Below are 20182 nucleotides of genomic sequence, written 5' to 3'. Positions count from 1 at the left end.
CAGCCCCTACAGTAGCCCTGGGGAGGGACAGGGAGGGGAGGTGTTCCCAGGCAGGATGGGCTCCCACCACCGAGCATGTGGAGCCCACACAGATGGCAGAGCCAGAACCCCTGGCTCCAGGAGTGCTGAGTTCTGTAAATCCCACGGAGCAGATGTGCCACCTCCAGAGACACCTGGCAGTGGAAGGACACCTCCTGTCCTTCACCACAGGCAGGGTGAGCAAAACCACAGGGACTTCAGTGCTTCTGCTGGCATCAGCTCAGGGCACCAGCCTGGGGACACATCCCAGCACAGACACAGCACCGCCCGAGCTGAGCCCTGGCAGGGATGGGCACCACTGTCCTCACAGTGCCCGTGAGCCCCCAGCTCTGAGCACCCACAGCAGCCAGCGAGGGCACCGTGCTTCTACAAGGCTCAACTGGCCCAATAAAAGATTATCAGCTAAAAAAAACAAGAAGTGAGTGATGCCACGATGCCCTGTTGGATTGGAATTGTGTGAGCAAAGTGGTTTTCTCAGGGAGATTTATTTCCTCTGCTGGCTGAAGGCAGCCAGCTCAGAGAAGGGAACAAGCCTCAGGTGCTGAGGCCACTGCTCCCTCCTGGTCTCAGCACACAGCTTTTGTCCCATTGTTGGGGCAATCAGAATAAAGGAAACACAAACAGGTATTCACTCATTGCAAAGCACAGCAGCCCAGGCTCCAGTTGTGCTCCACCAGGGTCTCTTCCCAGCCTACACCCTGGCCCTGGAATCCCACCTGTGACCCACAGCCATGTCCAGAAAGGCAATCCCGTGCCAGTGGGAACAGTTCCTGCCCCGGGCCGAGACGTGGCATCAGCTGTGACAGTGGCCAGCTGCTCTGGGACATCCGTGGCCTCTGCCATGGGTGATGGCAGCAGAGGCGGGGCTGTGCCTAGCACAGGGAGCTGCCCTGACACCGAGGTTACACAACCTCCCTGCCCAGCACGACCCTCCTGCGGGCAGAGACAGAGACAGAGCCCGGCCCCGTCCCCAGCCACTGTCCCCCCAAGGGCCAGGCCCGGCACCTGCGGGGAGGGACACAAGCGGACCCCGGGGCGGTGAACACTGCAAAGTGCTGCAGTCAGCACTGTGGCTGGGTCTGGCTTTCAACATCTGCAGCCCGATAAATCTTTGTCTCCTTCCAACGAACTGTGCTCCCGCTCGGGCCCCGATGTCCATCCCTCAGCAGTGTCCCCGCAGCTGCCGGGCCCCGGGGTGCCGCTGGGTCACCACCCCGGCCTGGGTCACCACCCCAGCCTGGGTCACCATCCCCGGCCTGGGTCACCACCCCCGGGCCGGGTCACCACCCCCGGGCCGGGTCACCACCCCCGGGCCGGGTCACCACCCCAGCCTGGGTCACCATCCCCGGGCCGAGGGGAGCCAGGGACCGCCCTGAGCAGCACTGAGCAGCAGCATCGCCCCGGGCCCGTGGCCACCGTGCCCAAAGCCTTCCACCCACCAGACCTGCACTGGGCTCTTTTTTGTTTGTTTGTTTTAATTGTTTTCAAAACAGATTTCATGTGGTCCCAAAATGAGACCATGATTGTAAATTAAAGTGTAATTAGCCTTTACGCTTTTATATTCATTAACTCTTCTCTGTTAATGATGCAGAGGCTGGAGCACAAACCCGGCATTATGAAACCACATCCAGGAAATAAAATAGTGATTTAGATAATGGCCAGAATGTATTGCTGCTTACACATAATTAAACAAATGCTCAATTTACACTTGGAAACATGAATGAATGTTGATTAACCCCAGCCCGTGGCTGGCTGCGGTGTGCCGGGGGCTGGCAGCGCCGGGCACGGTGGGCACTGCCCGCTCCCTCGGCACCTGCCCGGCCCAGGTGCCCAGCCCGACCCGCCTCTGCCTCCGCAGCCTGGTGCCCACAGCCACCCCCGGCACAGGGGTGACACCGCCACACATTGGGACAGGGGACAGCGCCATGGCAGTGCCACCGCTGTCTCCGCCCGGAGCAGCGCGGTCCCTGTGCCGGGGGCTGCCCGCGGCTCAACACGGGCTTTGTCTGCCGTCCCCTGTGCCTCCTGCCCTCCGAATGTGCCAGTTACTATGGAGACATCTCCTTCTGTGCGCAGGAGGAGCCGGAGACCCCTCGTGCAGGGGATGGCTGTGTTCTGCCGCGGAGCCCGGGCTGCGGCCAGGGGCGCCAGAGCGGCTCGGTCCGGTCCGGTCCGGTCCCGCAGCCAGGGCCGGGGCTCCGGGGGCCGGGGCAGCACCAGCAGGGCCCAAGGAACAGGCTGAGGGCAGGGACGGCTCGGTGGACCCGGAGCTGGATCCAGCACCAAGCAGGGCTCGGTGGTGTTTGCTGGCTGCCGTGCTGCGCACAGGACATCCCTGTGCGGACACCGGCGGAGCAGGAGCCGGGGAACAGCCCCTGGGGCACAGCAGAGCCATTCCCCACCTCGGGCTGCCCACCCAGCACCGCCCTGCTGCCCTCCCGACCCCTCACCTCGTGCTGCGGGTGTCCAGACCTCTGCTCCCGTGAGCCCCGTTCACGGATCGCTGCCTCAACAGCCCAGAACGGCTCCATCCATCGGGGTCAATACGGGCGCCTTTGACACATGATAGACAATAATTGCTCTTTCTTAGAGACTTTTTAGTTCATGGATCATTGACCTGATGGGCTGTAACAGCTCCGACACGGGCTGCACACCCCTGTGCTTAACCACCCTCAGGAGCAATGTACAACCGCGGCTCGGGCACGGCGCCACGTGGAACAGCCTCTCCAAACCCACGCTGCCGGTGCAGGCTGCCGAGGGCCCCGGGCCACTGGAAACCCTTCTGGTAGGTGGCCGTGGAGGAGAGACCCTGGCAGGAGGCACGGGAGAAAAAGCCAGCACACCCCAGGGATCCCTCCAGCGCCGTGGGACAGAACCGGGATGCGCAGGACTAGGTCACCTCCCAAGCTCTGCAGGCTGGAGATCCCCACTCTGACAGCAACTTCCAGGTATATGATTTAATGAAAGGCACAATAAGAAGTGAAACAATTAGAATTTCTGCCTCATTATCATGGTAATCTTATCAGTCGGATAATGAGGTATTAATGGAGATTTAATGTGCCTCTCATAACAGAATCCCTTGGAGAAAACACATAAGGAAATTGCTGTAAATCCACTTAATGATGGAAAGGTCCCCAAACACCATATTCCAGAGGATGAAAAATGCTGGATGCAAATGAGAGAGAATCAAGGTCAATAACACTGCGGGGACCGAGCTCAGGGCAGCACCGGCAGCGCCCCGGGACTGGGCGGGTGCAGGACAGCTCAAATCCTCCTGTCTCACCAGGAGGAATGACCATTTCCTAAGAAAAAAGACGCCAAACGTCATACCTTTGGACCTGACCGTTCTCAACAAGGCATCGAACAGCAGCCAGCAGAGGGACAGGCACAGTCCTGCTGCAGGCAGAGCTATTTCTTTCCTCTCGAGCTACTAGAAAAGCCAAGCTACAGATTCCAAATAATAACTCTGTGCTAAGCAGTCAATGCAGCGGAGCTTCCTCTCCCCTTTACTGGATTTTGGTTCTTTTTTGCCAACGTCCCTTCCCTGCGAGGTGTGAGGATGGCGCAGAGCAGCAGTGCCCAGTGCAAAACCACACAGAATTAGTGGGAAGCTGCTCACACTTGCACTTGCCAAGCCCAGCACAACTGCTGATGGCACTGGAACAAACGTCAAAGCCAGGCGGTTAAACTGCTCTCCTTTTAATCAGGTTTTACAGAATAATACATTAATAATCACGTTAAGAGACAAGATGGGGTTCCTGTATACAAGATTGTGCAAGCTCGTTAATTTAGGTTTATAAAGGCTTTACCAAAGAGGAGAGGCAGTACAAAGCTTTTCAATAGAGGTAAAGCACAATTAAAAGGTACAGAACACACACTACTAACTCAGCAGAGGTTAATTCTCAAGTAGTACAGGCTCCACCACGTCCCCAGCCGTACCCAGACATGAGCATCCTTCCCCCTGTGTCCCCACTGCCTTCCTGCTGCTCCAGCTCTCCAGGCACACCCACTCACTCGTGCCAACACACAGCTCTGCTGCCAGCAGCTCTGCCCCTCTCCTACCCCCTTCCCCCACCCCATTCCCATGGCAGTGAGTTCTCCAATTCTGTGAGAATTTGGCTTAACACAACAAGAACACTTTCAAGCAATACAAACCAACACTGTGCTCACCAGACTCACCCGCAGGAAACAGCATCATGTTCGTGGCTTTTTTTTCCTGAAGTTTATGGCAGTTACATTCAGCATTTGGTAGGAAAAGGTCTTCAAAACAAAAGCTTTTAAACTCAAATCCTTGATAGGCCAGACACATTCTGATTCTCCTTAAAGAGGATTTTTAAAAGGTTTAAAGAGAAATCTCACTTAGGAGCACAAAGGAATCTCCTAGAGATGAAAAACCCAGCCCTTTCCTTTCCCTCCTCTACCCAAAAAGGAAACCAGCACCTCTGTAACATTCCCAGGCACACACATGCCATTGTTTTTTGTGGCAGTTCCTCAGAACTTGCCAAAAATCGGCGCTGAGACAACGACCAAGCCTCAAGTCCACAACTGTGACCTGCTACCAAGGACCTTTCCCTGCTCCACTTTGCCCAAAGTGTTCCATTCCTCCTCCAGTGGCTGAAGTAGTTTAATTCACAGAAAGCACCGAGATTACAGCAACAGGCCCGTGGCTGGCACCTTTTGGCAGCAGTTCTGGTACTTTTGGTCCTTTGTGCAGTGTCTTTTCACCTTCGCTATTGCACATCAAACCTAACGACATCACGTCCTAGACACGGAATTTAGCATTTTAAAACAAAACATTACGGGACACTGGGAAAAAACAGGACATTACAGGCAGGTTTTTAATTCTTTGGAAAGCCTAATTCTCTAACTACACCTATCAAGACTATATAAAGGACCTTCAGAGTAGGCTGGAAAAAAGAAGCAAAGGACCATTTTGCTACAAAAAACTCTCAGCTCACCTGGGGCTCACTGAAACACCTACTGGTTTTAAAATAACATTTAAAAAAAGACTCCAGTTCTTTTAAGTATTTTTCTATGCAGAGAAACCAAGTGATAAAAGCTGTGAAGGATATGGTTCTTGCCCCTTCCATGAAGGAGAGTGAACCTGAAAGCCCCGATGGTGCTGACCAAACCCTGTGAGCCAGGCCAGCAGAGGCAGCACAGAGGGTGATCACCACCTCCTGTGCCCTTGTGCCTTCCTCACGGATCCTACAAATACTCTCCTCAACCAACACCCAACCTGCAGAACTTTCACACATCAGTCTGAACGTCTTGGAAATTCAAGTAGTAATTACATATTACAGGACACTTCAATAGAAATGGATTTATATTGCTTTTTGATATGATCTGGCCATATCTTCAAGGGCATGTTTGTGCTTTGCTGCAGGGCTGTGCTTGCAATACTGAGTTACATGTTCAGCACCAAAAACCCATCAAGGCTAAATAACCAGAATATTGCAATGCTACACAGACTGAGACACCAAGTAAGGCAGATCAGAAGAATTCTGTTTTGACTGAGTATTGCTCCTCCACACATTCGAGTCTCTAATAGAGGAGACAGACTATAAAGAAAAGGAAAAGGTTACCATCCCACGTTCTCACCTGTGATTAGTTTGGCAAAACTGCTAGATTGAGTTAGATATCTGAGAGCCCTAAAAAGTAAGTTTCCTGATTATGCCTTGACAAGTAGCACAGCCAAACCAAGCACTCACTGCTTTACATAAATTGCTCTAATTCCAATTAACCACGTGATTTTTCCCAAGTACTAGTTGCTTACAGGTTTTAATCATCAAAATGCACACACACACAAAATGAACCAATTGTGTTTTTAAAAGAATAGGAGAAAGATTTTGCTTTCTTTACCACTCACAGACACCAAGTCTTACCATATCCCTATGTCAGAAGTGGAATGAACACTCTGGAAAGAGCAAGAAATAATACTGACATGAAAAAGTTCAACGCTCGCTGTACTTTTTCACTGTATTGAAGCTGAAAAAGAGCAGCAAGTGCTTAAATACAGCCAACACCCTCTGGCCATGCCCCAGACCACTTCACTCATGAAAAACCCATGTGGTGTTGTGCATAAAAACCTCTTTAAATCGATAACTGTCAGTTTAAGGGGAAGGTGGGGTGAGAAATCTATAAAACACCCTGAACTGATGTCATGATATGTTTCATAAAGAACAGTGTTATATTATTTTAAAATATTTTTTTATGAACAGTAAAACTTGCACTGCTGCATAGCAGACAACACGAAGAACATTTAGTAAAAACATTCACTGAACCCCCTGGCATACGTATTTAATGTCACTAATCAAAATATATATTACAGCCCAAGGTTCTGTTAAGGATCTCTGTTTGGGGTTTGTACAGTATACACAATATCTCAGAAAAAATATTACAGTAAGGTATTTTATTTCTCCTTTTTATATTAGACTTCTCTATTGTAACTTACAATTCCTCTCCTCTATATATCCAAACCTCTGTAACATCCTAATGCCCTAGCCAAGAAGTGTTCAGCTAGCTTATAAGCCCTATTATAAATTCCAGTTTTAGAAATTTCAGTAATCTTAATTACATCTTAATAAATAGTTCAGTTTGCCCTTTTTAAACCTTAGCCTTTTGAGGAAGTCTTTTTGTCACCAAAACATGGTACATCATAACCTGTTAGAGGTCAGAGAGGCTTTTGCTTGTTTATTCAAAGGATAGTAAGTCCAAAGATACTTGCAATGCATTAAATATAGTTATATAATATTTACACTGTCCTCCCAGATTTTAAATTTAGGTGAAATATAACCGATAACTTATGTCAGCTACTACAAACTTTCTGTGTGGCTGGTGTTTTCTTAATAAAAGGTGTATTCAGCTAGAAAGTTTACTGCGTGGCTGCCCTGATTCCTCTTGTTTCAGTTTTCTGTTAGAAATGAAATGAAGTGAATTGTTCACGTGAATAAGAATTCAGGAAGAAGGGTGGTGGAGAAAGCATGAAGAATTTTCTGAATGTTTTGAGATTCCAAAATACCTGAAAACTGTGGTCCCTTTTGCAGTGCCAGTATCTAGAGGGGAGAAAAACACAACCCAAAGAGAAGAGGAAAAAAAAAAAAAATCTGTTAAATTAATTAGATTAGTAAAGGTGTGTTTTAAAACGCCTCAATTCTGTACAGTATTTTACAAGGAAAGTCTTTTTCTTCAGCTTTTGCAGCTGTTGTACATTCTTAGAGACTCCTCTCCTGCTCACAGTCTGCCTGTGCTGTCCAGCTACTTGCGGTCATCGATAGTTTTGATGAACTCCACGGCTGCCGTGAACTGCATCCACCAGTACGACTCCTCTCCAGACAAACAGTTGGCATAGAAACTGCTGATGTACTGCACAGTGGACAGCAGGCAAGGGGGGTTTGCCTGGGGTGGCAGAAGAGAGACACTCACAGCTTGTTTGCAAAGCTCGACGTCAATAAAACACCGCAAGATACAGAACAAAACCACAATTCCCTGTGTGCAGTGATCCTCATCCTACAGAGTATGTAACCTACCTGCAGGGTAGGGACTGTTTATCCTCACCAGTCCCACTTCACACGCTCAGAAGGCATCAGGTTTGATGAAAGGAACATTTTTCCAACACGGAAAAAAGGACTAGCAGGCCAAGAGAAAGAAGGGGAACACTGGCACAGTCTGTGAAGGTCATCAGGACCTCAACATGTGTAAAGCCTGTTGTTTCAGCATCTTACAGGTCAGACTATTCTCCACTCATGTCAAAAAAGACCAGTAACACAACCCAAGTCAGTCCTGGTCTGGATCTTGGTCCTGAGGACAGCATGAAGCAGGCACAGATAACAGATTCTGCTGGGTGTACCTCAAACAAACTACTCTACACATCTAGATCCCAATTTCCTTGGTTCCAAATGCAAAGTTTGCTCAGATTAAAAAAATCATAACTCTGACCACATTTCTGACATTCCTATTCAAACCCTGCTGAATCAGATCTGGGTTTGAGTCTGGCCAGCTCCCCATAACCCACAGTCATTCTCTCTTCTCCTAAATTTGGTTGTCTATTACAAGAATTTTGTGATCTCTGCAAAAAAACCTCACCTTTATGAGCACAAAGACCAGAACAGGAACGAAATCATCTGCCCCAGGCACCGAATCCTCGTTGGCCAGGCTGAGCAGGTTCATGATGGTGGAGCACATCCTCAGGATACACTGCACCTTGTCCCGGGGGGTTTTGTAGGCGCTGATGGTGCGGATCTCGGACTGCGCCGACGGCCACGGCGCCTCCCGGAGATACACCTGGGGGAAAAACAACCTTGTCCTCAGCTGGCCTGACACTGCTTGTCTGTGCTCCACTGAGGAGCTGAAGAACCAGGCTCACAGGTTTTGGAGAAATGGGAAGCTTGAAGATGAATTCAAACAGGAAGAAGGAAGATTTAAGTTATATATACGGAAGAAATTCCCTGCTGTGAGGATGGTGAGGCCCTGGCACAGGTTGCCCAGAAAAGATGTGGGCACAGCACGGGGACAGTGTATTTTCCCTGCAGGATATTTCAGCTACCACAGACAGCCAAGCCACCCTTCTAAGTGCAAAACAGAACAATCTCAGCCCAAACCCCAACACACATAGGGCAGCAAAGGAAAAGAGTTGCTACCTCAGGTATCTGAAGTGCCTTGTGGTTTGCAGTCACTACTTTGGATAACCTCTGTATGTGCTCATGAAGGACCCTGAAAACACAAAAAAAAAAAAAAAGAGTGAAAAGTAAGCAGCAGCAGCTGGCTGAAGAAACTTGTTGCATGTTTGACAGGACAAGTAAGATCTTCAGGAATGTGGCCCTACAGATGATGGACACTAGGTCAGTGAAGATGCAGAGGATTATTCTGTACAGCTAAAAACAACCACATGTCCTCTAGAGCATCCCAGCAGCATCTGTTCTAAACCACAGGAACCCTTAATGCATGGAAAATACTGACTGAATCCAGAAAATGAGCCAGGTCCAGTCCTGAACCAACACCAGAGAATTTTGATAATTCTCTCAGCACACACACTTGCAGACCTGACAGTCTGTATCCCACATCATTACACTTACAACTTTTTTTTTTTTCCCCTGTTCTAGCAGTTTGTTGCAAACACATTTGCACATGGTGCTAAAGCCCTTCCTCGTTCTTTTACAAAATGTTCTGAACAAAAACATGAATTTGTGTGGTTGACTCAGACAAGTCTGTCACAGGAGGGCTGCACAGCTTCCACTGCACCAACTGCAAAGGAGAAAACAAATCCTTTGAATTCCATTAACTTACTGGTCACGCAAAATATCTCCATCCTGATTAGGGTAGAAGGCGAGTTTGAAAATGCGATTCATCACGCTGCGCTCGATGGCTAATTGTGCATCCTGGAGCTGCTCCTCACTGGCGTTCTGCCATATGGCATCCTGAGCCATTGCCCCGTACAGGAACTGGAGAAAATCCTCCACTTGGGCTGTTTTATCATCTGCTGCTGTGAGTTTCTGGAAATCTGGTGAAAAGGAAGAAGAGAAATGACATTCGCTTAAGTAAAAAAGTATTACTTCTGATAGGTTTTTATGTGCAGCACTAAATGCTCCAGGAGCAAGAACTGACTCCAAACTCCTAATGTGCTTCATTTAGTCAAATATGTGCACAGAGAACATAGAACCATTTTGGTATAACTGGCTATTTTGAGTTTCCTGGTGCCACTGTCTCTTATGCTGTGATATTTTTGACTATTACTATCCTCCATATCTTCTAAGGTGCAGCCAAAGGTTCTGGACTAAGAACTGAATGCTGCAACTTAATTTATCTTGTATCAGTAGATATGAAATAATTAACAGTATTCATGCTTCTGCCATGGAGCAGATAATGTGATTTAGAATAACTTTTTCAGCCAAGTAATGTCAAATTACCTTCATTCTCTCAGCCCATGAAAAAATGCAGACAATTACCATGGCTTAGCTGCCACAACATAGTGTAAAGTCACAGTAATCTGTCTGTTTAGCCATTAATTCACCATCTGAAATTAAAATTATTTTAGGAATCCACTGCTCAGATCAAAAGACATACTTTAAAACATTAACCCAAGCCAGCATTTTAATACGGAGTAAAGAAATACAAAAACTTTGGTCTGCATTAATCTTACCTTGAATGAACTCCCTTATTTTCTTTTCCTTGCTCTCCAGCAGTAACCTCACACAGACTGTAGTGAAGTATCTGTTGGCCACTTCTTTGTCTCTCAGGACTCTCTGCAAGAGCCTCTCCAGGTGTGCCTGTGTCGTCTGCAGGCCTTGGCGGCAGCGGGTTAAATAAGCGATATATGGAGCTCTTTTCCTAAAGCAAAGAGCTCTACGTCAGATCCACAACAAAGACAGAGGCTAACAGCTTTACAAACTGCTGAGCTGTAGCAGAAAGGATTCTTCCACTCATTGCTTTTAAAACAAAACAATGCCTGAATTCAGAAGTTTGCCTCACGTATATGAGACAATTGCATCCTTTCGTGGGGAAGCAGAGAAGCCATAACCTGGTTTGGTCAAGCACGATTTAAAACAAAGGGGATCTTCCCAGGCTGCTGGTGAATAAATCCATGAATGTGGGAGCCCACGGGTGCAGAAGCACTGGACAAGGTACCTGTAGTCCTCTGCAATGGAGGCCAGCAGCTTGCGGCAGGTGCGGTTGTCGAAGCGGCTCACGCAGCGCATCGTCTCCTGCAGCTGCGCCATCAGGTTCTTGTCCTGCAGGTTGATGGCTTCAGCCAGCTGAACTTTCAGGAAGCACACAATTTCATTATCTGATAAAGGACAAAGGAAAGATAGTAAGGAAAAGAAACCCAGGCACGATGAAAATAAACTATTTTTGAATATGGGAAACACATGAATTTAACAGAAGTTTAAAACAAAAAATGCTGTATATTAGGCAATAAATGTTATTTTAGAACAATTAATTAAGCCTTTTTGAATTTTCCAGCTATCAGAGGATAAGCTTCCATATCACTATCTAATCTAGTATTTAGAACCATCCTGAAATGTGAAGAGGAGCAGATAAGGTGACATATTCACCTGTCTGCAAATAAACCTATAGTGAATGAAAGGATACAACCCAACACATTTATACTAAGTCAACAGAAAGACCCAGTAAATCATTCAAGTAGCACAACTCCCAGCAGCATGTGTATTTTCAGAGTCTATTCTATAGCTTCAGGCTCTACCTGCACTGTATCTGTGATTCTTCATTACAAAAAAAAATCTTAGACCTGGCTGAGATAGGTGTTTGTCTGTGGAGTGAGAATGAAAACATTCTGGGGGCAAAAGGCAGCCTGTGCCCTCAATATTTATGGCAAAGAGAAGGGACCATAAATGCTGCAGTACAAGTGCCATTACATGGGGCCAAGGAGAGACACACACAGTGCAGAGAGCCTTTACCTTCGGGGTCTGTGTGGTCTGGGAGACCATTCCTTGTTGAATGTGTCAGCATCGGGAGGGCAACAGAATCTGCTGAACAAAGAGCCAATCTCAATTTCTTCTTCGCATCCCTTAAAGAGGAAAAATATTTTCTTAACACAGCTGATGAGAGGCCTGCTTCCTCAATACGTCTTTATTTTCTTTTTTTATTTAATACTGCCTAGAAGTTATTTAACATCATTTTAATATACAGCATTGTCAAGGCTTTAGAATATCAGTTCTTTTGATACAGCACCATTTTCAAAGGGATTTTCTTAAACACTGAATTGCTCTGTCCTCTCTAGTTACAACATCCCTCCTTCATCAGTGGAAATATGACAGTTTGAGATGCTTAAAACTAAAAGCACATAGAAGTTTACAATTAATCTGTATTAAGATTCTTGTGGGAACCAGTCACAGAGCTTCAGCTTTTAATTCTACTTTGTGGGTAAGATGAAACCTGCAAATATATTTACCTATAGGAGAAAGCAGAACCTTGTGGCTGTGCTACTTGACTTGCAGAGTCTGGGAGGTCGTCTGCAGACATGTTCTGCAAAGCCTCATCCCGTGGGGAGTCGTGCATGCTCTCACCATCCCCAATCCCCTCTGTGGAAATGAAAAACACATCACACCTCAAGAGAGGAGTCAGAAGAAGAAACCAGATGAATTTTCTGCTCTAAGATTATTCTAAGGTCAGGAAGAGAACAGAGACAGCAAATAAACCCAGCTTTTTCTGGATATATGAAAAATGGCACATTAAAACATACAACCTAGAAGCTCCTAAGAAGAAACTGCAAAAGTTTTGGAAGGCACTTCTTCAGTGTGCCTTTAAAACAAACAAACTAAAAAATTGATAGGAGATGTGCTATCAACAAGCAGCTCCCTCAATGGCAATATGAAAGAGCTGTCCTTGAGATACTGTTTTAATTGCCAGCCTCTGAAGGACTGTCCCACAGATTATTAGCCAAAACATTCCTTGTTCAGAGGTCACATTGTTCAGCTGCTAATACTAACATTGGTCTAGAATACTGAAGTGTTTTTATCTTTAAGGAGCAGAAACTATGCTGGTGGTGATTACAAAAGCCAGGTTCTCACCTGCACTGTCGTAGTTCACTATGGCTCCCTCACTGGGACTTGTTCTCTTGATTGCATTCCTGTATTTGTCCAGAATGTCCTCAGCAGCTTGTGCCTGTGCACTGAGCCTTGGGCTGGGATCATCTGAAAGGACCATAAAAAACAACAGGAGTTACCCTGGTGTTGGGCCAACTGAAAGCAAACACAAAAACTTGAGCCTACACATTCGGACTCTGTGTTTAGCCAGATCAAACAAAGAGCTGCTTGTGTCCCATGTAGCCCAAATTTAAATGTATTAATAAAGTCCAAAGCAAACCAGAAAACAAACAGTACAATCAAAGTGAACAAATGAAGTCAGACCCTGAGCAGACCCTCAGCACATTCATACTGCATACACAAGTGGCTCTTGGATATTTGAAGACTTCTAGAAAAGCTCAGGCAAGCAGAAAAAAAACCACCCAGGTTCAAACCATGTTTAATTTAACACTGAAGTAACTATTACAGGACTGTGTGTGCAGCTATCCTTATAGCTCAGCTGTGACAAGAACAGGAGCTCTGTAATGAAGGCAGGGGAAAAGTGAGGCCTTGAGAATCCACTACATGCACAGACAGATGTGACAACTTAAAACCAGCTTTCAAGTCAGGAAATCTTTATCCATTTTCTTATTCAAAATGCCAGTTCTGAACACCAACTACAACAGCACACACCTGTCTGTCAATAGCCACCTGGTGGGTACTCTGGAGCTCCAGGAGGCACATTCTGAGAGAAAATTACTATGATGATGTTATTCACATACCTTGAAGCGTTGCGTATCTGTCAGGCACCATGTCATCTTTGTCTTTTTCTTGTTTTTCTTTCTTCCTAAATGGAATAGGAGCTGAAAATGCAGGGTACCTCATCAAAGACTACTCTGAGATAATGGCCAAGTAGCAGAAACTTTAAGGAAGGGGCTAATGCAGAAAATTTTCATCCTATCAACTTCCATAAAAGCACAAGCTTATCCATAGGGTAGAGCAGAGAAGCACTGTCATCATCCATAGCCAGCTCCAGCTTTAACAGACATGAGGTCAGGGAGAACAGCTTTGCCTTCCAGGTACAGCACACTCTAGGGAACTACTAGCCAAGGGAGTCAGATAGCTTTCCATTTTTATTCACATATTTATTTACACTTTAACCATAAAAGTGACTAAAGATATAATAAAGGCAGTGTGAACTCTGACTGAAGTACCAAACCCAGAGAGACATGATCCTACCTTTGGGCATGGCAGACACAAAACGTTTCCTCCACCAGGGCTTGTTCCTGTCAGATTTCTCATCATCACTGTCTTTCCGTTCCTCAATCTACAGAAGGGCAGAGTCTACACTTGAGCATTTACCAAATCAAGTGTAAAGAGAAAATTTCTCCTTCACATCAGCTTTTGCTACATGGACTGTAAAAACACAACTACAGCAGAGCACAAAGAGCAGTGTGAAGTAGTCAGAAATATCTCTTCTAAAGAAGAGCATCCTGCAAATGCAAACCCTTAGCCACAAAGAACCTTAGATTTTATTTATTTTTCTCTTAAAGAAAATTAATTTTCAGGCTGCTGCAGCAATTTAACACTACAATGAATCTATTTCTGAAGTACCACCAAACCCAGTAAACCTCATCCAGTAAACTTCAGAAAAGCCAGATCCATTTAAGCCACTCTGAACATCTACAGCTTCATCTTATAAAACATTATTGGCCAGTGTTTTAAGGATAACAAAAGCCTGTTGGAATTCCTTGGCTAAAGACATTTAATTCCAACTTTCTGACATTAGATGTGTAGTTAAAGTGGGCATGAGAGACAAAAAAAAAAAGATAAACAGGAGTCTCACCTCTCCCCTGGAGGAGTCCTTGCTGGGAGATGAAGATGAGGACTGAGAGGCGGCCGCCAGCGCCGCTGCCCCGGCGCTGCTGGAGGCCACAGGCAGCTCCCTGTCCTCATTGCCAGCACGTCTGTTCCAGCCAGGGTCACTCATGGGCCTCCGGCCTGAGGTGACAATGTCTGAGCTCCTGCTGCGGACCAGCCTCTCCGGGTAGGAATGTCTCTGCTTGAAGGCTTCCAGCTCGGCCGGGATCAAAGCGTGAGAGCCAAAGCTCGGCAGCCGCGCCTCGTTCCCTCCCACGGCCCCTTCCAGGATGGGGGGATCTGGAGGTGGGTGAGAGGGTCTTGCATAGTGCACTTTAGGCCTTACTACAGCTGACACACCTGTGGTCACAAGCAGAAAAGAAGCCACACATTTCTTTTAGTGTTATTCCAAATCATCTGATTACCTGGTACTAACATAGAAGCATGGAAAATGCCCGTTTTAAAAACAAAGTTTGATCTTTATAACTCACCCTCATTTGAGGACAGAGGGTCAAACAATGCAAGCAAAGAATCTGTCTGAGAAGGAGGAGATGTCAACTGACTGGCTCCTGAAATACAGAGAGAACAAAGTCAGTGCCATACCAAAACAGCCTCCAACGTGAGACACTGGAAGAACAGATTTCAGCAAAAAAAGTTTACAAAACTTATACTGCGAAGATTTTTAAGATATTCCTGAATGGAAAGATCTCTGTAGTACATTGAAATGATCAAAGAATTGCATCACAAAAAACGAGGAATTCTTGAGGAGCAGCCCAGCTCCCAAATACAAGAGGACAGTCAATGTAATCAAACAGAATTAGGGATGTCACTTGTTTTTTGTTAGAGATTCCAGATAAGTAACTTACCATGGGCTGTTTCATCCATGTCCGGACTTGTTACAGAATCTTTTCCCCCAAAGTCAGAGCTACATTCAGACCTGAGATCCTCAATCTTGTTAGGAATATCTTCAGATGTTGCACTAATACCTTACACATAACAAAAGAAGCATCTGTAATAGTCTTTCAAAGAGCAAGGAAGCAAAATCCTGAGGCTGTTAAAATGTTTGGTGGACAGTGAGTAACCAAGTTCCAACTCACAGTAGCACCTATAGACACTACAAATTTCTATACTCATAAAATAACAGTTTATTTCTGCTCTATGTCTTCAAAAGTGTTTGCACAGCCATGAATACACTCTGACAAAGGGGCAGTAGAAAGACACTCCACTCTTACATACTTTACACAAAATGAAGAACAAGAGCTAGGATTTACTTAAATAAAACAAGTTGTGATAATAAAACTAAGTGCAAGAAAGTTTGGAGTTTCTTCCAAAGCAACACTCCTCAGCTAACCCAGGGCATTCACCTCTCTGCTGCCTTTTTTATTTCTTCCGCGAGGTGAATGAAGAATCACGGCTTTGAAAATTCCAGAAGGAGTGCAGGAAGTTATTTCATGAGTGAAGTGATGTACAAATCAAGCACATGCAGCAAAGGGAGTGCTGAGCACGCTGTGACAGAGCAGCACTGTCAGAGAGAGTTGCACACACCTGACACAACGCTCAGGCCGGGGGTGCTGGGCCGAGAGCTGACCTCCCTCACATCTGTGTCATCAGACGTGCTGCCCAGCCCAGAGCAGCTCTCCAGCTCCTGGAGCCTTTCCTCCTGTTTTAAATCTGGAGCCTCTAAAGAAGGGAGACAATGGAGAGCAGAGAGAGGAAGTATCATTACTCAATGCCATGCTTCCTAAGCATTCACAAGCAGAAGGCAGAGCTGGGGGGTGATTTAGTGTATCAAGTTTTTAGGTAATTCAACCACTTCAGCAAGAGTTTTCTTACACCCTTTGGTACAGAAGGCAGGACTCTGCACAAAGAGCAATGCTCTGTCTGCACAGGCATGCTAAGGAGCGTTTACTGTTTTAAATGTTGTATTTCTTAGACAACAGGATACAGACACATCTTCACTAGCCAAGTAACCATGGTCCTGGATAGCTCCTACCACAGGGAAGGAAAGCAAGCACAAGTTTGCTTTGCAAACCCTTCTCTTCCCCTTCAGACCTTAAGAATTTCTTAAGTAACAGAAGCCTCTCCCAAAGCTTTCCATCTTCTTTCTCCCTTGGAGCATTTTGTCTTTTCAATCCTGGAAGTATTCACAAAAACTAACTTAACCCTAGGACAGCAATTTCTTGAAGAAAGAGGAAGAGGCCGTTGTTTTGCATTCTATGCCTCTGGAAGAGTCTTAGAATCATGCTAAAGAAAGAAGCAAAAACTGCCCAATTCTGACCTGAATCACTTGGTAATACTTCCACACTCCACGCCTCACTTGTGGTTTCTGATATGGTTGAACCTGTGCAGGGATCAAGCAACACGGATCCTGAACCTGGCAAACACAGCAAGCTGCCTAGCATGTTCTCTGCAGCTGCACCTGCAAAAGTAAAGCCGGAGCATATGGCTAGAGCTGGGCCTGGGGAGTCAGCTCTAGAGAGAAAAGTAAGAACACATCTTAAGTGTCCTTCATAAAGCAATCAGGAAACACAACGTTGGAAAGAAACGAGTAACTAAGTACAGTCCAGGTCATGCACACAAAAATCCTCCTAGAGCAAATCTCCAGTTGAATCCATGGAAATGCCCCTGTTGAGGAATGGAGGAGGAGGAGGAGGAGGAGGAGGAGGGCGGCTCTGCAGCCTTGGGCTCCAGAGCAGCAGAGGACCTACCCAGAGCACACCCGTTACCTGCGATTTCCTGCAGCCGGTCCTCGTCGATGTTGGGGTCAAAGTCACTTCCCAAGACATCAGTGCTCCAGGTTTCACTCACAGTTTCTGAAATATCTCTGTCATCAGTCAAACCCATCATGTCACGGATTTCAAACTTCCGCAGCTTGTCATCCAGGTTATCCTGAGTTGTGGCTGTGGAAAAATTAACAGTTCTTGATTTTCTGAAAGGCTTCTCCAATTACTTCAGACTGAAAACCAGGAAGAGTACATTAGGAAAAAAATCCCAAACAAATAACCCCCTAATTCTGTTGGGTAAGGCAGTGGTTTAAGTAAGGCCTAGAGGAACAGGATCACAGAAAAGCTGAGGTCTCCAGGGATCATTTCAGCCCAAACCCCCTGCCCTGGTCAAGGACATCAGATTGCTCATGATCATGTTCAGTCATATTTTGAATATCTCCAGGCCTCCCAACCTCCAGGCAGCCTGTTCAGTGTTTGACAAATGGGCATTAAACAGAAAATTATCCAGATACTTCCAGATTACTCCAATCCAGATCACCCTATTCCAGAACGGAAGAGCTTGGTATCAAGCAAAACTTCACAAGCAGTTTCCTATAAAGGACTTTAGTCTCAAAATTCCAGGCGATTTCCTTTTCCTAACAACAGACTACAAAAGAATATTTCTTGGGGCAGGATAAAACCCAAACCAAACCCAAATAAATACAAGAGCGACTGCACAAGGAAAGTTTCTACTTTTTTTTCCCCTTGAATTCATCAGTTTTGCAGCTTCTTTGGTTTAGTATCTCCAGCAGCTCAGGCACTTGTAAGAGGGAAGGGGCACCTGCCTTGCTCGTGCTCCAGCAGCTGCAGAGCCTCGACGCCGTTGCTGCCGGAGGGGCCTGCACCCAGCTCTGACACAGACTCCCCCTCCAGATCCAGAGAGGACACAGAGTTGGAGCGATTGGAAGGGCCTGGGAAAACAGATTTTACTTTCATTTGAGTAACAGTTCCTAAATGTACAGCATTAACGATTCAGGACACAAATGATCACTAGGAAAATTACAAGAAGTGAAGTAGTTTCAACAAAAAATATTGAATCTCATCACTACTGTACTTAGCTGTAACTTCAAAGCCAACAAAGCCTTTAATTTATTTATTTGTTCATGAATTTGTTTTCTAATTTTGAGGAGATAGCGAGCAAAAAGTTATGGATATTATATTAAGTTATGAAGTTATGGAAGTTATACAAAATAAGGCAAAAGTGATGTGTCCAAACCTCTTCCATCCCACAGGCATCTGTGCTTTGTTATGTCTGAGGTTCATATAAAGTTGTGCAGAATGTGAGATATGTAATAGCTAATTAGAACATGATGAAACATAAGTCTGAGAAGTCCAAGTTTAGAGCTAAGTTAGATTATCTTAATAACTAGTACCCCACTTAAGTTTAAAAAAAAATCCCTCTATTTTCTTTTTCTAAACACACTTAGTCTTTTTGTTCCTAACTCTCAGACTCAGTTATGCCTTTGTAGGTCAAAATTTAGCTCCAGGCTTTATTCTCTGAAAAACTAAGAAAGAAGGCAGGCTCTCAGAGTGAAATAGCACAGCCTTCAAAACAGCAAAGATGCTGTATTTAACACACCTTCCATTTATGTTTAAGGGGAAAAAAACCCAAAAAAACAACAGAGCAACAGAACTTCAAGACTTAAGCAGCCCTTCACCTTCAGATATTCCTTCCAGGTTGTCACTGCAGAGGGAAAAGCGCAGGGTTTTATCAGGTTTACCATGGAGCTTGTTCTCGTCGATGGGGACGTCTCCCTGCCCACCATCTGCAAGCTGCAGATTTAACACCTGGAGGGTGGGACAAAGGAATGAGGCTTCATTAAAACAATCCCTTTTTCAGATAATTAAACAGCAAATAAAACATTGGAGACGTGTTTTTGAATCAAATTTCTAACATTCTGTGTGAAAAAAGACAGCAGCCTCCCCAGTCAGACCTGGGGAGAATGGAAGGAACCACCCCATGGACATCAGGAATGTCCTGACAACAACAGAGCCACAGCTCCCTCCTCACCCCCAGGGCAGTGCAGTGTGGAATGGGTCTGCATGAGGCTGCCAGAGGAGATAACCCCAAGCACCAGGCAGGGAGCAAAGCTGGAAGCAGCAGCTGTGCTCCAGCTGGAGGAGGAAAAGGCTGGGACACCAGCCCTGCCCTAGGAACAGTCTGCAGGCACTGATGGCACCATGAGCTCAGCTCTGCCCTCATGAGAACCTGGGCCTGTGCCTTTCAGGAGCTGCCAAAAGCGTCAGGATCAGTGGCCCAGTTCTGCCATTTACCTGTGTCCCTGGATCCCAAGGACAGAGCATGCAGAGAAACACAGCAGTTTCTTAATGCTCAGAAACAAGAACCCAGGTTCTCTCTTAAGCTTCTTCAGTGAGGGGAAAAAACCCACCTAACAAAGGCCAATTTGAAAGCTACAACCCCCAAACTCAGTATTACAGAGAAAGGATTTTAATTCTCATTCCAGATTTATTACCAAAATTCAGCTTTGCAACCTGACTGCTGTGCTATTAGAGAAAACAGAGGCTGCAAGGCTCAAAACATCTGAGATGTCATCATTTCTAGATACCTCATTTTCTGACATCATTCCTGGAGTAATCTGTGGACCTGTTCCCAAAGAAATCACCAGCACTTCTTCTGGCTGAACTTCTGGAATGGTCTCCTGGGAGGATCCCTCATGATCTCCGTGCTGGTCCATTAGCATGTTTGATCTGCTTCTGCTTCGAGTGGCTGAGAAAATATTTAACAATATCTACATTAGAAAGCTTTTCCTCCTTGTTTAAGGAGGAAAAAAAAATACAATGGAAATGCAGAACTGCAATGTTTTACTTAGCCATATACACTAAATAAATTTTCAAAAATCAAAGAATTATTAAACTTTTGAGAGATGGAATTGGTGTTTAAACTTGAGTACTGGCCTGTGAAAAAGGAAACTTTCAACATAAAAGTTGAGAAGCAGAAAAACAACAGGTATGCTGTGATCTGTTTGCTGACAGCAG

General features: G+C 45.7%; 1 protein-coding gene across 4 annotated transcripts in view; it reads right to left on the bottom strand.

The window, feature by feature from the left end:
• The window catches only part of GAPVD1 (GTPase activating protein and VPS9 domains 1), a 40368-nt gene that overhangs the window by 8460 nt on the left and 11726 nt on the right, over nt 1-20182 (bottom strand). For 2 of the 4 annotated variants that reach the window (XM_066332993.1, XM_066332991.1), the window contains 20 exons: nt 19753-19913; nt 18844-18973; nt 17971-18096; nt 17147-17320; nt 16699-16839; nt 15966-16100; nt 15287-15406; nt 14912-14989; nt 14407-14780; nt 13800-13887; nt 13343-13423; nt 12567-12689; nt 11948-12077; nt 11454-11563; nt 10663-10822; nt 10178-10365; nt 9325-9538; nt 8679-8751; nt 8125-8322; nt 3723-7437 (listed from right to left, as the gene is read on the bottom strand). In XM_066332993.1, the coding sequence (XP_066189090.1) occupies nt 7297-7437; nt 8125-8322; nt 8679-8751; nt 9325-9538; nt 10178-10365; nt 10663-10822; nt 11454-11563; nt 11948-12077; nt 12567-12689; nt 13343-13423; nt 13800-13887; nt 14407-14780; nt 14912-14989; nt 15287-15406; nt 15966-16100; nt 16699-16839; nt 17147-17320; nt 17971-18096; nt 18844-18973; nt 19753-19913 (2945 nt within the window). In that variant the 3' untranslated portion in view covers nt 3723-7296. Of the gene's footprint in view, nt 1-3722; nt 7438-8124; nt 8323-8678; nt 8752-9324; nt 9539-10177; nt 10366-10662; nt 10823-11453; nt 11564-11947; nt 12078-12566; nt 12690-13342; nt 13424-13799; nt 13888-14406; nt 14781-14911; nt 14990-15286; nt 15407-15965; nt 16101-16698; nt 16840-17146; nt 17321-17970; nt 18097-18843; nt 18974-19752; nt 19914-20182 lie in introns of those variants that run through there. The other 2 variants (XM_066332992.1, XR_010745079.1) reach the window with 2 other exon arrangements.

Source organism: Sylvia atricapilla, chromosome 19 (assembly GCF_009819655.1).
Source record: "Sylvia atricapilla isolate bSylAtr1 chromosome 19, bSylAtr1.pri, whole genome shotgun sequence".
Classification (NCBI taxonomy): domain Eukaryota; kingdom Metazoa; phylum Chordata; class Aves; order Passeriformes; family Sylviidae; genus Sylvia; species Sylvia atricapilla.
The sequence above is the reverse complement of the archived record's forward strand: the minus strand, read 5'-3'. Positions and strand labels throughout refer to the sequence as shown.